Here is a 16,546-nt window from a genome sequence, read left to right as displayed (position 1 = left end):
CGATACAATAAAGCTGATACTCAGTTCCGTACATAGTTCCCTGATCATAATCTGCCAGTTCATTTGGATGAACTGATTAAGGTGCTCTTCATTTTGTGGTGTGGCAGCAGTGCATGGCCATCTGGAATGTGGCTTGTCTTATAACTTGCTGTTGCCACTGCTGAAATGCATCATCCACTACCTCCACTGTTATCCATAAACATTCAGCAAGCATTAGTGAATGCCACTGTGTGCCGTTTTTGCCACACAGAGAAATCACAGAGTCACAGAATCATAGGGGTTGGAAGGATCGACGATCCAGAGATCATCGAGTCCAACCCCCCTGCCAAAGCAGGTTCCCTACAGCAGGTCGCACAGGTAGGCGTCCAGGCAGGTCTTGAACATCTCCAGAGAAGGAGACTCCACCACCTCCCTGGGCAGCCTGTTCCAGTGCTCCGTCACCTCACTGTAAAGAAGTTCTTGCGCACATTTGTGCAGAACTTCCTATGCTGCAGTTTCCGGCCGTTTCCCCTTGTCCTGTCTCCACTCACCACTGAAAAGAGACAGGCCTCGCCATTCTGCCCCCCACACCTTAGATATTTATAGACCTGGATCAAGTCCCCTCTCAGTCTTCTTTTCTCAAGGCTGAACAGACCCAGTTCACTCAGCCTTTCCTCATAGGAGAGATGCTCCAGGCCCTTCACCATCTTTGTGGCCCTCCGCTGGACTCTTTCCAAGAGATCCCTGTCTTTTTTGTACTGGGGAGCCCAGAACTGGACGCAGTACTCCAGATGAGGCCTTACCAGGGCAGAGTAGAGGGGGAGGATCACCTCCCTCGACCTGCTGGCCACGCTCTTTTTAATGCATGGAAATGCAATGCCAACCTTTGCTTCTGATGCCATTTTGCCAGACTGCTACCGTCTGTCACACAGCAAAAAAAAAAAAATAATAATGTAATGGAATGTTGCTGGGAAGTTTAAACCTCTGCTGCTGTGCTACCAATGGTCACCTCTGATGTCGTGGCCTGTGTAATAAAATAGGAGGCATTACTTTCAGAGCTGCCCTCACACATCATGAGATACATTTGTCCAGTTCTCATTTTGGACCAAAAAAGCACAGCAAAAAACATTTAGTTTTCAAAATGTAAACCAGAATGTGAGTGCTGTGGAAGCTACCTTCTTTTGGCAGACCTTAACTTCTCTTGTCTGCTGAATCCTGCAGCTAATTCAGAGAATAGTTACAAGTACATTGTACATTACAAACACACTGATTCCGAATGACTTCAGGATCTTTCACATTCTTCCTCTTTAAGCTCATTTTGTGTTTGATTTATAGAGTATAACTGACAAGGCTCTGAAAAGGGGCTGTGTGATCGTGTAAGTTTTAGCCTATAGACATTGATTTGCAACTGTTGTGGATTTCATCAAGGAAACAAAAAGATAACCAGAAGAAAGTAGTCTAAATGCCCTTAAGATTGCTAGAAGAAATTGTTGATAATCCCAACTTCTTCTGGTCATCCATTTTTCCTCTTTTTAAGAGTTTCTTCAACTTCAAGTTTTCAGATTGAATTTGAAAAATAATTGCTATTTTCCTTCTTGTCATCTTTTGCATCAATTTCTTATTCCTTACTGTGAAATTTGATGAATTAAATCTGTTTTCCTTACATTACCTACAAGAAGTAGGTAATTTTCATGCTGCACATCAGCTGTACAAATTAAATGGGGTGATAAAAGCAATCGTACCACTGTAAATCCATAGGAAGTATCAAAATAAATCACTGCTGTAAATTGTGGTATGGTTTTCAAGCAAACTAATGTAGTTACTCGAAAATAAGTAAATAATCTTTGTTTCAGTGTGACATGACTGGCATCTTTTCTTTTTGCCAGTGACAATCGACAACTTCAGCTTCTTTATTTGGAGTGCATCCTCTCCATGTTAAACAGCTCCTCTCCAACCATGCACCAGCACAAAGGATTCACTGATCTGATATGGTGAGTAGATCTGAAGACTAATACAAATAGTCAATTTATAAGTAGAAGTGACCTTTCCCCAGTGTAGAAAGGCCTTTCCCCACCACCACCCATGCAAACAAGCCTGCAGGAAGTCATCAGATAAGAGCAGAGCTCTCTATTAACCCTCTGCCGGTTTGTTTTGTACTTCATACAGGATTTCACAGGACCTCATGCTCAACTTTTACCCTGTGATTTTGAAGTTGAATTGTATAATTCTGGCCCAGTTCTAAAGATGCAGTGTACAGGAGCACTCAGAGCTTCCTTTGCTGTCCCAGAAAAAAATTGCATAACCTGGTGCTCAGTGTCTGCAAGTCAGGAATGTCTTCCAGGCTGATAACGCTTGGCAGCATTGCATGCAGACTCCGTACTGAAACCTCTGGGAGCTTCAGTGTAAAATCATCATTCTCTTTCATGGCGTTTTGAAAGTTTCTTCCCTTGTATTTCAAACAGCCCTTTGTTTATGCTCCTATGTCTGTTTTTGGGGTCATCCTGTAAGCAAGGTCACCGAAATGATCACAGTTAAAAGAAAACACTTCCTGTTTTATTTAAGTTTATGTTATTTTGATGATCCAGTTTACAGATCTGCAGAGATTTGTGTTTGTGCTTCTATATCATGAGGGCAAGTCACGAGGGGCAGGACCTTTTAAACCTGCTTTGCTACCAAGTAGTATGTATCCTCCAGGTACATGCTAAAGCTGAATAAAATTAACACAAGGAAGACATGAAACAGTTTATAGTTAGGGTGATGTCTGCAGTTTTTAGCAGCATAAGCATTCCCTAATCCATTAACTGTCTAGTGAAGTTGTGAGCCAGACTGATAATCGCCTTTGTTCTTCGAAAGATAAAGAAGATTTAGTGCTCTGTTCATCTGTCAGAGTGTTCTCCATAGTTTGATACAAAAACACTTCGATGGAACTAACGTGGGGAATATGTTGCTGTTGCTACTGTACTTGAGCCTGCTCTGAGGCAGTGAATTAATACATTTGGAAATGTCCCTGTTTACATTTTAAATAAATGGAATAAGCATTTATCATTATCTGATATCTGTTTTAAAAATGATTTTTATACTGTGAGTTTAGGAGGCTGAACAGTTTTAGCAAAGTCTTTTAAGAGAGGCAGTGAAAATTCTGGGCAGCATGAAAAGCTTGGGAAATAAGATGTATGTACTGGTTTACTTTTGATGCTGAAGCATTACTTGTCGCTGGGTGTATGTACTAGGTGTCAGCTGAGCCTCTGAGGCACATGGTTGAAAATTGGGTTTGGGATTGCTTTCTCACGTAGCATTTAAGTTTTATAAGTTATGATATTGCAAGCTAGAGTAAAATGGCAAGCGTCTGAAGGCAAGGCTGACATAACAGCTAAATGAACAGAGGGCAGAGTTGGTTTTGACTCTGATTCCACCACGTTGTTGAGGAGGACGAAGAGGAAGAGAAGGGATTGGCTGACGTGGAATCATTTGAACATTTCTGCAAAAAGACAGTTTAAGGAAGGGTGGTGTGTTTACTGGCATATGAGAATTTACAGTGCATATTTGGAGTTACTGTAGAGGACTTTAATTGCATTCTCAAAAGCCCGCAGCTAGGGCTGCTTAGTGACATACATGCATGTTCAGAGCAGCAATGGAACATCAAGCCATGCAGTTAGCAGAGATTGTTTTCCATTTGGTCAGGTTTTTTTAAGTTCCCAAGTTGGACAGAAGAAACACTTGCCAGCAGAAACTTGGTGTTCCTACCTCAAGGTATGTTGTAGCTAATTAAAGAGGGAGGTATGCTATTCTATGAAAGACACAGCATGGTGCAGTAATATGAACTTGGAAAATCAGTATCATCTTTATAAAACACCCAGAAGCATTTATGTATGTGCTAGCTTGCTGGTGCCTGGGAGTTTAAAAGAGCCTCATGTAGTTTGTTATTCAATCTAACCACTGCTGTTCACTGATTATTAAAACAAGAGTGTGTGCTATGGGCTATTTTCATTCTGTTCCTGTGAGATTTTTCTGATTACCATCTGCTGCTTTTTCTCTTTTTCTCAGGAAGCAACTGTGTCCAGCCCTAGTAGTAATCCTGGGAAATCCAATCCATGACAAAACTATCACCTCTGCCCACAGCAGCATCTGTCTAGAAGCTGATTCACCTTCCTCAGGGGTCTCTGATCATGGCCGAGGTTCAGGCTGTTCATCCACAGCACCTGCCCTCAGTGGGCCTGTTGCACGGACCATATACTATATTGCTGCAGAACTGGTTCGACTGGTGGGGACAGTGGAATCCATGAAGCCTGTGCTGCAGTCTCTGTATCACCGGATATTGCTTTACCCACCACCTCAGCACCGAGTAGAAGCCATCAAAATTATGAAGGAGGTAAGATGTAAAGTCCAGGTGCAAATCCATGCAAGTAAAGCAAAACGTTAATTTAACAGTAAATATTGCTGAGATGTGCATACTTGTCTGTTCCATACTTTAGCACTAGTGGTGCTGTAGTTGCCCCTTTCTGAGTACAATTTTTACATCAAAGCTACTCTGATAAATATTTTTAGTTTTACAAAATTGTAATAGATATATTTGTCTCCATAATGCTGCTATGGCAACTCTGTGTTCACGCTTGGAGTGGGTCTTATCACTGAGTCATGACTGCTCTTTTGGATGACATGCAGTGTAGTGATTCTGTTCTCAGCTCCTTTGGCATCTTTCCCCACTCTCTGCTCTTGCTAGAAGTAGAGGACATTCATCCTCACACTGCAGTGTTCCTGACATTAAGGGGAATGTATGCTTTGATTATGTGCCAAATTTTTGAAATATGGTTTCCTTGAGCTGTATTAGAGTAGCCAAAAGGAAGCTGCCAGTGTCACAAGTGGCTGTCAAGGCCAGTTCTTTATGGCCTGTCACCCTGTACCTGTGGCAGTGCTTGTGAGACTTCTTCAAACAGCACATTTACATCGGCTGCATTCTTCTCGTGTTGTGGACTGCAAAGCAACATCAATAATTTGTTTGAACAATGGTTTCTTTAGAGGATTTTTGTTAGAGAGGCTGTCTGAAGATCCCTCCTAACACCACACAACCACCCACAGGGTTGCTGTCAGAATGCCCAGTCATTCTGGCACTTACCTTCCTATAATTTTAAACAATTGCAAGATGACAATCTGCATTTCATTTTTAAGATATTTTAGGAAAATATTAGTTCAATATTTTTACCTTCAGGATATCACTTCAGGAATCACTTCACGGAAGGAATCACTTTGTGTGTTTTTGCATGGGTGACTTTTTGTAATGGGTGACTGAAGAGCAAAACTCCCTTCAGTATATAATATAATACAATATACTTGTATATTTAGGCATTTGAGATTGTCTTGGTTGCAGTTCAGTTGGAACATGTTCAGTCAGTAATGTAAAGCACTAGAGAACAACCTGTATGTGATGAATGCTGTATATGTCATTTTTCTATATAAGCATTTCTCCTTTTAAAAAGAGGAAAGATAGCTTTCATAAATAAAACTTAAGTGTGCTGTTTTAGTTGCTGAGAGAATTTGCAGTACAGCTGCTTCAGGTTCTAGCATTTGACCAAACTATGACTCATTTATTGTATTTAAATAACACTTAAATTACCCTCTAATAACTTATGTTTCCTTTCCTTCAGATACTTGGCAGTCCTCGGAGGCTTTGTGATTTGGCAGGGCCCTGCTCTTCTGAGTCAGAATCCAGGAAGAGGTCTATTTCTAAAAGAAAGTCCCATCTGGATCTTCTCAAGCTGTATGCTTTGTTTCCTCCTTTATCCTCTTAAACCTGTGTGCACAAGACACTTAAATAGTTGCACCTTCAGAAGCATACCCACGTATGAGCAAGTCAGGGTATCTCCCAAATGAAATAAGCTGTGAAACAATGTGATGGATAAAAGCTTTTACTGATTTTTAGTAAGTCTGGGCTTGTTTGTAAAAGTAACCGCCTTGAGGAGTTCACAAAAATACCCATATAAATTGTTTCACAGCTGGAAATTCTTAGGTATGGGTCCTAACATTGCAATGAAGTGATCGTGCTTATTTGGAAATACATTTCCAAGGTGAAGTCAAAGGAGGTAATCCAGAATTGAAACATTGCCAGATTGAGCAAAAAGCATTCTTCATTCTCATAAAGAGCATTCTTGCTGATTCAGGACACATAACTTAATTTCAGTTGGGAGAGGGGAGCATTGCTTGTTTGTTTCGTTTTTCAGTGTGAGTGCTTGTCTGTAAGGGAAAATGCACTGTGCATGCTGGAAAAAATGCCCAGTAACTATTTCCTTGGTTGGCACTCCCTTTACAGATTGGCTGTGTCCACACGGGAGATGCAATTATTTGTTGTAATTCTAGTTCTCTTTTCCAGAAGTAGTACAACAGGACAATTTCACTTCTGTGTTTCCTAGTTCTGGGAGGGTTAGTGTTGGATGATAATGACAGGCTCGCTATATATGCTGCATCACTTAGATAAATTCTGTTTTAATTGTAGTATCATGGATGGGATGACAGAAGCGTGCATCAAGGGTGGTATTGAAGCATGTTATGCTTCAGTGTCCTGCGTATTCGCCCTGCTTGGAGCACTGGATGAGCTAAGCCATGGCAGGGGTCTTAGTGAGGAACAGGTCCATCTGCTCCTCCGGCGCCTGGAAGAATTGAAGGATGGGACTGAGACAAGCAGGGACTCCATGGAGATCAATGATGCTGACTTCAGGTGGCAGAGGCGCATTCTTTCCTCAGAAAATCCTGCCTGGGAATCAGGAAATGAGAAAAGTCCTGATATTAGCATTAGCGTTACCACAGACACTGGTCAGACCACTTTGGAAGGAGATATGGGACAGACAACTCCAGAGGATAATCTGGAAAGTCAAAAAAACTCACTGCCGTCTCCAGCTGGACATGAAAGCAAAGAGATTCATTATAGAGAACCAGAGTCAGAAACCATTGACCAGCCAGATGTTGTTCAGAGAAGCCACAACATAGTCTATCCAGATATAACTAACTTCTTATCAGTTGATTGCAAGACCCGGTCTTATGGATCCAGGTACAGTGAAAGTAACTTCAGTGTAGATGATCAGGATCTTTCTAGGACTGAGTTTGATTCATGTGATCAGTATTCCATGGCAGCAGAGAAGGATTCTGGCCGGTCAGATGTTTCGGACATAGGCTCTGACAATTGCTCCTTGGCTGATGAGGAGCAGACACCACGAGACTGTCCAGGTACCAGGTCCTTACGTACTGCTGCTCTCTCTCTAAAGTTGCTGAAAAACCAGGAAGCAGACCAGCACAGTGCACAGCTCTTCATCCAATCACTTGAAGCTCTTCTTCCTCGGCTCATAGCTCTACCCAGCATAGAGGAGGTGGATGCAGCACTGCAAAACTTCTCTTCAGCTTTTTGCTCAGGTTTGCAAGCAAATATTTACTGTCCAACCAACATGCACGCTGTAAGATTCTCTTGTAGGAGTTCATCTTCAGAGAATGTGTCCAGAATAAAAAGGTTTGTGCTCTACAAAGCACATTCCTCTGCTACAGCATATTTCCTTTAGAGTGGGGCAAATTGAATATGCAGGTTAATCCACGAGCACTTAACAGACTCTGGATTATGTCCTCAGTCAATAGTAAGATCAACTTTTCCGTAGTACGATATCTCTTCAAAGGCTTGTGAAGATCTGTTGAGAAAATTTGCATGTGCTGATGTTAAGGAGAGGCTGCCCATTAGCATGAGAACTAGGGATGTGGGGAGAACTGTCACCTGTTTTGAAAGGGATTCAAGTATCTTAATATGTTACCTCATTACTATTAATAATGCCAAGCCTTGCAGAGAACATAATAGAAATCTCACTACAGTAAGCTATTGAAAAGATAAGAAAAGAGGATCAACTCCTCTTTCTCGCTCTCTTTTTTATATTGTAATTTATCATGACAGGAAAATGAGAGCTCAATTTCAGACCAACTGAAAAATAGTTAAAAGATCTTACCTTGTAAGAGGTAGAATGCTTACTCTTCTCTCAAGGTTAGATTTGGGATTTTGACTTGGTCAATCAAACAAACAAACAAAAAAAACTATGTAAAGGCAAGTCTGTCCTGTTGATAGTATAACTAAGATATGCACATATTGTTAGAGAGGATTCTTTTTCCTGGCAGTAGCAGAGGTGGAAATGTTCATAAAAATATATTTCTCTGTTTCTTAAATTTAATTCACCACGATTGCCTTTTCCATCACTTCTCTCCTAATCATTGCTTCATTCACTCGTGCTCTCGTACGCATTACTCATACAGAGTCGGAAGGGATGCCTCTGCTGTCATACATTAGAATTTTAATATAAAGCTGGGTGAATGTGTTAACACCACACAAATAAGCTGATATTGCTGATTTTCTGTTTAAATGCTGCCCAACTAAGCCTGATTCAGGAAGATAGTAATAACGCATTCGTAACAAAGGAGTTGTCTTTAAAAGGATGTTGATTTTATTCTGAATTGAGGTGCTTTAAAGAATTCTTCCTGTCACAAAGAATTAATTTTCCTGTAAAATAATGAAATTGTAGCATAAGTCCACGGTTAGAAAGCTCATATGTAGATGAGCATACAACATCTTTCTCCTAACCTTTTGTCTATCAGATTCTACCCTGTAGAAGGTTCTGAAGTGTTAGAAGAGGTATACCTAGCCAAATTCCGGATTTTAAAGCTAAATATGACTTTTGTTGTCATTCAGTATGACTAATACAGTGAAAAAGATAGAAGGATAACAGTCCGTTTTTGCATTAAGTTTATATTGTCTGGTTTGTACATTTCTCTTAGAAAGATAGCCGGTCTTAGACTGTTGAGTTGAGGAAGAGCCTTCACATTTCTAAGAAAGCTAGCCTCACGATGTGATGGATCTTCGTGATTTCATAGGGCATTCCCCGTACTTTTGTACACAAGGTCTGTGCAGTTCATGTTTCAGTAGGACATCTGGAACGAGGCTCAAACGGACTGAAACAGTCCTTTAATGTGTACCTCTGATCTTAAACACAAGTCCATCAATATTTCTGAGGTGAGGACGCGTATAGATGAGAGGCATGAGTCTGAAGGCCTATTTAAAATGTGTCCATGGGTGGCAACTCTCTCCCGGAGAGCTTCTGAGGCACCAATTCTGCATCTGAAGGGAATATTAAATTATTATTTCAGAACTCCTTCATTAGCACCAGAAATTCAAGGCACAAAGTAGGTGATGAAGTTAAAGGAACTGACATGACTCCTTGGATGTATAGCATCTGTTCATGTATAATTCCTCAGGACTGCATTAGGAAATTTGAATATCAGTTAAGATTCAAGTTGAGAAGAAGAGACAGATGCAGTTCTGAGACCAACCCATGCAGAAATAGTAATTTTGTTTCTGAGTCTTTATTTACGTGCTTTGGTTCATTCATTAATTTTTCTTACACCAGGGAGCAGTGAAATATGTTAGTATAGAGCTTTCCTACCAGCTAGATCCTTAAATATCATTGTAACATTGTTTTGTTTTTGTAGGGACTGAAAACAATGAAAGAATGTAGGAATTTGAGGTGTTAACACAGGAATTTAAGCATGGAATCGGCAAAGAAAGCTAGGCAGAATTTAAAGGAAAGTAAGATTTGAAAGTCAGTTGGTTAAAAGCTGGTTATAATGTTCCTTCAGAAGGCTCTCCCTTGCTTGTTGCTAGATAGAATAAATGCTAAAAAGATCCTACTGACATTGGAGTGTGATGTCTATCTGAAAAATACTAAATTGTCTAGAAATGGTCAATATTGTCTTGGCTTGAACAAAACGTTTCATTTTATGTAGGCTCTCTTTGACCTTGCCAGTTTAAATGACCTGTCTGTTTTAGGGCAATGTACTAAGCTTGCTGTTTGCTATGGCTGGCAGATATTTATAAGTAAAATTCATGATCAACATTATCTTAATTCAGGCATCACTATTCTCATGAATTACTGTTTTAAGGAATTAATTCTAATAATTGTGTGCCATGGTGTTAATAATCATAGCAAGCATTTTAGCACCAGATTTTGATGGCACAGCTTTTAGTGGCAAGGTTTTTGTTTTGTTAAGCGTCAGTGCAGGTTGTTTATCTATCAGCCTTTTGAGAGGATGAGCTTCTGTCAAATATAGTTAGATGTTTTCTGATATTTTAGAAGGAGTTAGAGGTCAAATTTTTTCCAAACACTCAAATACATGCCCTATTTGTTACTAGCTTCCTTTATGTGCAGCTATACACAAGTGTGCTTTTATAAGCAATTTAGCCCACGTTTTCATTTATGTAACACTTCACATTGAGTCGATATTACTGTAGCTTATTCTAGGTCCAGAAGTGCTTATGTAAGATACCACATATTAAATCAGTATGTACTAACTACATCAAGATCCAGCACTCAGCAAAGTCTGAAGACTCATCTTTAACTTTAGTGATGGAGTCACTGAAGCTACTTATAGGCCTGCTATTAAGCACAGGGTTGTGATTTTGGGACTAGCTAAAGATTCTTTGTTAACATTCACCATAGGAAGCCTACCACAAACACGTGGAAATCCGTGTTGGTATAATGTGTGGCCAGCCCTGTCACCCCTCTTCCACAAAGGTTGCTCCCTTGAAAGAGTTGTTCATTTTTTAGACCCACCCTGGAACAGTTACTCTCTCTCTAAATCCGCCCTCAAACAGTTATTCACCTTATCCACGCCCCCAAAGTGACGTCAGTGGAAAGTCCGAGAAGGCAGCAGCACAGAACTTTCAAACCCTCACGAGGCAAGAAAAACATTTGCTTTTTTTTCTGTGTGTGGATTTTTTTTTTTAATTATTATTTTTTTAATTTTTTAATGTTGATGATTTGTTGTATTTTGTCTAAGAACAGGCATGAGATTTGTGGTGGGAGGAATATGCTCACAGTCAACCACTTCAGCAGCTAACTAAGCGACGCAGCTGTGCTTCTTCATGTAACAAACCTTGGAAGCTCTCTCTTTCGTTTCATTACAAATGTTCCTCTAGGAGAAAACTTACTCCTTAATTTCCCCTAATCAATGTTATATGAGATGGTTATATGAAATGGTATATGGTTTTCACACTTGATGTGAAAACCATGAAATATTGTGGTTCATGGTGGGAGGGAGTCAAACATTTCTGGATTTTTTCATGGCTCAGATGATAGCTCAGAGGAATTTGATTAAGTATTGCTCGTACTTGATTTGCTATTTTCTACCAGTAGGCCAGCTAACTCAGAGGAAAATGTATGTACTGCCCATCCTACCTAGGAAGAAGAGATTACACTCTACAGTCATGCCCAGTGGTACACCTTATATACAGATAGTGTTTTCAGGAGTACTGAGTGCTTACAAATAATGGTTTATGGGACTGGCAAGTACTCAGCTGTCCAAAAAGCAGGTGTTATTATGAACTAAACAGGGCTTGGAGTTGTAATGAAGTCCTAGCCAGTTTGACTCCAAATATCTGTACACATGACTCTAGGCCATGGAAAGAATGATGCCTTGACAGCCTGATCTAGTGGGTGGCAACCCTGCACATGGCAGGGGGTTTGGAACTGGATAGGATTTAAGGTTCCTTCCAGCCTAGGCCATTCTTTGATTACAGCCTGACCCTGCAAGGTGCTAAGCACTCCAGTCCCCATCCAGCAACTCATTTAGCTGGAACAACTTTACTGGGATGTTAACTGGTCTGTGTCTCTCATTAGCACCGTTTGTGCCAAGTATGCTCAATTTCCTGTAAGTACACAGGCTGTGCCTCTGCCCCTACCCACCTCACCTTTCTGGTTACCACTGCAGATGTATCCTGCCCTTTGCTTTGTACCTGGCAGACATCCTAATGAATACTGGTGCTCCTTATGCACTTCAAATTAAGCATATTTCTTTGCTGGACTGTGACTGGACTTTTTTGTGTGCTGTAGCACTGCATTATGGATGGTCTGTTTTGTTCTCTACTCCCTAGTACATTAAATAGAGCAACTTCTGCTGACAATTCATTAACTATTCTAGCAATCTGTTGCTGCTGGAATGCTAGGGTTAGTTTCTGATCTTTTTTTCCAGGCAAAATCTGTGTAAAATGTGAGAGCTCACATGGTGTTTTTGTTAGGTACGATGCACTCACCAGGATTTGAAGGAAACCCAAATTTCAGCTTCCAAACTCTGATGAATGCAGACAGTCTCTACATGGTCTCTCATTATACTCTGCTGCTAAACCTGAAATTGGCCAACTCAGATTACTACAGGAAGAAGCCTCCCCAAGCTCCCGTGTTGCTGGTGAGTTGGTGAATACAGAGAAAATGCTTGAAAAGAGATTGTTTCATTTCCTTTCACATAAAGCAGCCCGCATGTAAGTGTCCTTCATGATACTTGCTAAGTGGAGAAATAATAATTGCAAATGAAGCAAACTACTTATAAATTTTGCATGATAAACATCATGCATCTGAATTACGCAGCTTCACTGCAATTCAGGGAGGAATGAATGCTGCCTACTGATTATCATTAAAGAAGCAGTCATTTTGATGGATGCTGCATCTTTGTAGCAAATCTTCACTGCCAGTGTGTCATATATTAAGTATTTTTAGTCCCTACTATAAAGGTGTGTGCCTTCATCTTGCAGATACTTCTGAGCATATTAATAAATGTCTTGCTTAATACCAGCTTTGCATTTATACAGATGAAGGCATCAGTTGTCTGAGTGAAAGATAATTAGGTTTTAATACCTAAGTATTACTGAAAATAGTTCAGATGTATTTAATTGAACCCCAGTTTGTCTGTGACAGCTGTTCAGTGCAAAAGGGCCTGACTGCTGGACAAGCAGCATTAGGTGCCACAAATTTGTTTTTAATGGAGTTGAGATTCTATCCCCACCCTGTGAAAATGGTAAGAGATCATCTTGTGCCTTTGTTGCTGTATGAGAACTGTCATTATTATTTGTGTCTTGCATGATCTACAATAAGAGAAGGGAAAGCTCTTCATTCGTGTATTCTCCAACGAGAATTATGTTCATGTCATTTTCACCATAGAGACATGCTATAATTCTCTGTTAGTTCTTAGTCTTGTATAACTTCATTTCTACTTCTGCATCACCTTATGCTTAGGAATGGATCTAGTGCTAGAAGCTCATGCTGTAGAACTTACTGTTGTCTTACTTCTGGCTTTTGCGGTTGCCTGCAGAAAGAGTTCATGAAGCAGGTACAGTCCAGTGGAGTGTTGATGATATTTTCCCAAGCCTGGGTTGAAGAACTGTACCACCAGGTACTAGAAAGGAACATGCTAGGGGAAGCTGGATACTGGGGAAGCCCTGAAGAACACAGCCTTCCACTTATTACCATGCTGACTGGTTAGTACAATGTTATGATGGCAGAAACTAACTTCCAATTGTGTCTAAAACAAGCTACAATAACACTCTGCTTTGGTCCATTACATACTGTGTAATCAGGCAGTGAGTGGTGTTTCACTAATGTGCACCACTCAGTGGTGGCAAATACCAAAGTGCTTGTTCTGGGTCAGATAGGAAACTTTAAACTCTGGGTTTGAAAACAAATAAATCCACTGAAACTTCATAGTAGTCTTGAATCTCTGTGGTCAATGTGACCCAAAGGTAATTAGACTGGAATGACTTGTTTGTTCAACTTGTGGGTTATCATCTGTGTGGTGGCAATGTCTCAAAGGCACAGTTATTATCAAGATCCAGATGAACAGAGACTCCTCCTTACTGTCTCCAGAGGAATGCATGCTAATTAAGATAAATGATGAGGATATGGAATTAAAAAATAAAAAATAAAAAAAAAAGGCACTTTTATTTTCTCTGAAAGGTGGCTACCTTTTGCTTCAGGAGATACTGATAGACTTCAGGAGTTGTAAGGAAGAAATACACTTCTTTAAATGCTACTGGACCCAGTATCCTACTAGTATTCCTAATAACTTATGTGTAAAATCATGTGAATTTTGGTTACCTTTAAAAAATATATTATGTTTATTTAAATGACTTGTAATCTGGACCCTGTTGTATATAATGAATATACCTGAATCACACAGCTGCTAGGCTCTCCAGTCAGTTGTAGGCTAGGTCACTCACTGAACTTCTCTGAACTTCTTCAGTTTACACAACATGAAGATGTGATATGCAGTTTTCTCTTTCCATAGGATGACTTTAGTAGCACCACTGTGTTGAAATTTTTAAAATCTGTCCGAGGATACATTTAAGTGTATGCATAAAGGAGAGTTCTGCATATTCTGGCCAAATGAATACAGAAGAATGTTTGACAGTATGGTGGGGACGGGAAAGGTTGATTTGTATACTGAACCAGAGCATATTTTAATTCTCTCAACTTCAGTTACAGCAGGTTTGGTACCTTTTAATGATGAGTGGTAAGTCTGCTGTTTTCTCGATGTCATAGCAAAGCCATTTCTGTATGCCTTTGGTACAAACAAATATAAATAGTGGATTCTGGTCTTGGAAGCTTTCCACAGATTTTTCCCCCTTCGGCTCAGATTTGTGCTATGCTAGGGATATGCCAAATGGCAGTAGTGAGAAGCTGAAAACCCAGAGCATCTCTAACAAGTAATGAAAAACAATCCTTAGCTTCATTTGAGAGAAAAAAATATCTTATATGATCTGCTGAAAGGCAACAGGGTGCCTATGATACTACAGTGGTGTAAAATACACTGTCTTTCTGAATGTACATACTGTATGATTGCAAAGAAGTAATTAGAACAGTGTATGTATGGAGAACACTGCTTCAGCTGAGCCATTAACTGGTAATCAGAGAGCAATGTTCTGAGAGGTTGTTGCTGACTGTGTTGAGACCAGCTTTTCCTTTAAATATTGTATGATGAGCGGTCAGTTGGGAAGCTGAAACAAACACTTTTGGAAAAATGATAGCTATGTGAAAAAGAGACAGACGGGCTTCTAGGAAGCAAGTCAGGCTTCTCTGTGTTGCAAACTACTCTTGTGTTGGAGTAAATGTTGACCCCATGTAGGTCTAACCCACTAACAATTCCATTTAGAAAATAGGATCCAAGTGTGTCGGGGGGACTGTGAGATATGGGAACACATGGTTACAGGATTTAGCAAGATTTTAAAGGAAATACTCAGAAATGCAGAGATTGTGCATAAGTGTGCAGAAGGTCCAAAACAATAAGAAATACCATGTAATCTTTACCAGAATTTCCACTGACTGTGTAATTTCAGGGACCTCTTGGGAGTAAGGGTATTTCCACTCTATAAGAAAAAGCTGGTGATACCAGGCAAAGAATATAAAGTGCCACAACTTATGTTTATACCAAGGCTTCACCAGGCTGCCAGAAAATAGAATCTAAAAAGCATACATGAGAAATCAGGGACGCCAAAACCTGCTTGAACGTGGATCCAGTAAGAGATACTTTCTTTTTGCCATCTGTTTGTTGAGTAGTAAGTAATCTGTTGTTTTCTTTGATATTCTGTCAGACATCGATGGCTTGGGAAGCAGTACAGTTGGTGGCCAGTTGATGGCATCTGCTTCAGCTCAATCTCCTCTTTCCCAGAATCAGAAGACAGATGATTCTGTTGTTGCAGGTATTGAGAATATATTGTAAGCACAAGTGTATCTACCAATGGTGAATTGTTCTATATCGTAAACACACTTGGGTTTAAGAACAGCAGTTTAAGATTTGGAGGAAGTGTATCAGTGTATCCTGCATATGAGCTTCTTTTGTAGCTTTCAGGCTGTATACCTTTATTACCACCATCTGAAGTCCAGCATGCAGGGGACATTTATGACTTCTTTTTTTACATTTTTCAACTGTTGATAATAGAGATGCTGTTATGTCATTTTCCAGTAGTGATAGTAATGCATTTCTCACTCCAGGAGTTGCTTTTGCCCGATACCTCTTAATTGGCTGTTGGAAGAACTTGATTGACACTTTGTCCACACCGCTGACTGGTCGCATGGCAGGCAGCTCCAAGGGGCTGGCATTCATCTTGGGAGCAGAAGGAGCCAAAGAGCAGAACCAAAAGGAGAAGGACTCCATATGTTTGAGTCTGGATGGACTGAGGAGAGCAGCCCGCCTGAGCTGTGCCCTAGGTACTGCTGTGTTTTATGTTGCCGTGGCACACTCACAAAATAGAACTATAACTTTCCCTATGTGAATTTGGAAGAGAAAGCAGTATTCTTTTCTAGTCTGGGATGATCAAGGAACCTGTAGAACTTCTCATAGAACCCACCTTACCTACAACATAGACATATACATCCATTTACTTGACTCAACCTGTTATTCTGATTGCTTGAGGTTAAGGAGGAAAAGCTAATTAAACATTCTGCTGTTTGTTTACAGGAGTTGCTGCTAACTGTGCATCTGCTCTTGCCCAAATGGCTGCTGCATCCTGTGTCCAAGAAGAGAAAGAAGAAAAAGAAATCCAAGAGCCCAGTGATGCTATAGCTCAAGGTGACAATGTGATTAAATGATCTACCTTATCTCATATTGTTTGCAGAGATGCAGATGGAAGGTACTTTGCTATACACAAAAGAACGACAGAGGGGGATTATTTTTTTATAGGCATAGGGCAAGTAAGTCTAGAGGTTTCAATAAATGTCTTGCTGTGGTA

General features: G+C 40.2%; 1 protein-coding gene across 1 annotated transcript in view; it reads left to right on the top strand.

Moving 5' to 3' along the window:
• The window catches only part of ARFGEF3 (ARFGEF family member 3), a gene marked incomplete at both ends in the record, with an annotated part of 80,075 nt that overhangs the window by 42,028 nt on the left and 21,501 nt on the right, over positions 1-16,546 (top strand). The window contains 10 exons of the mRNA XM_079532687.1: positions 1,866-1,970; positions 4,024-4,348; positions 5,622-5,734; positions 6,467-7,377; positions 10,646-10,729; positions 12,068-12,234; positions 13,135-13,300; positions 15,410-15,517; positions 15,810-16,025; positions 16,276-16,386. Of these exons, the coding sequence (XP_079388813.1) occupies positions 1,866-1,970; positions 4,024-4,348; positions 5,622-5,734; positions 6,467-7,377; positions 10,646-10,729; positions 12,068-12,234; positions 13,135-13,300; positions 15,410-15,517; positions 15,810-16,025; positions 16,276-16,386 (2,306 nt within the window). The remainder of the gene's footprint in view (positions 1-1,865; positions 1,971-4,023; positions 4,349-5,621; positions 5,735-6,466; positions 7,378-10,645; positions 10,730-12,067; positions 12,235-13,134; positions 13,301-15,409; positions 15,518-15,809; positions 16,026-16,275; positions 16,387-16,546) is intronic.

This window comes from Tetrao urogallus (assembly GCF_951394365.1).
Source record: "Tetrao urogallus genome assembly, chromosome: 2".
In the NCBI taxonomy this organism is placed as follows: domain Eukaryota; kingdom Metazoa; phylum Chordata; class Aves; order Galliformes; family Phasianidae; genus Tetrao; species Tetrao urogallus.
The sequence above is the reverse complement of the archived record's forward strand: the minus strand, read 5'-3'. Positions and strand labels throughout refer to the sequence as shown.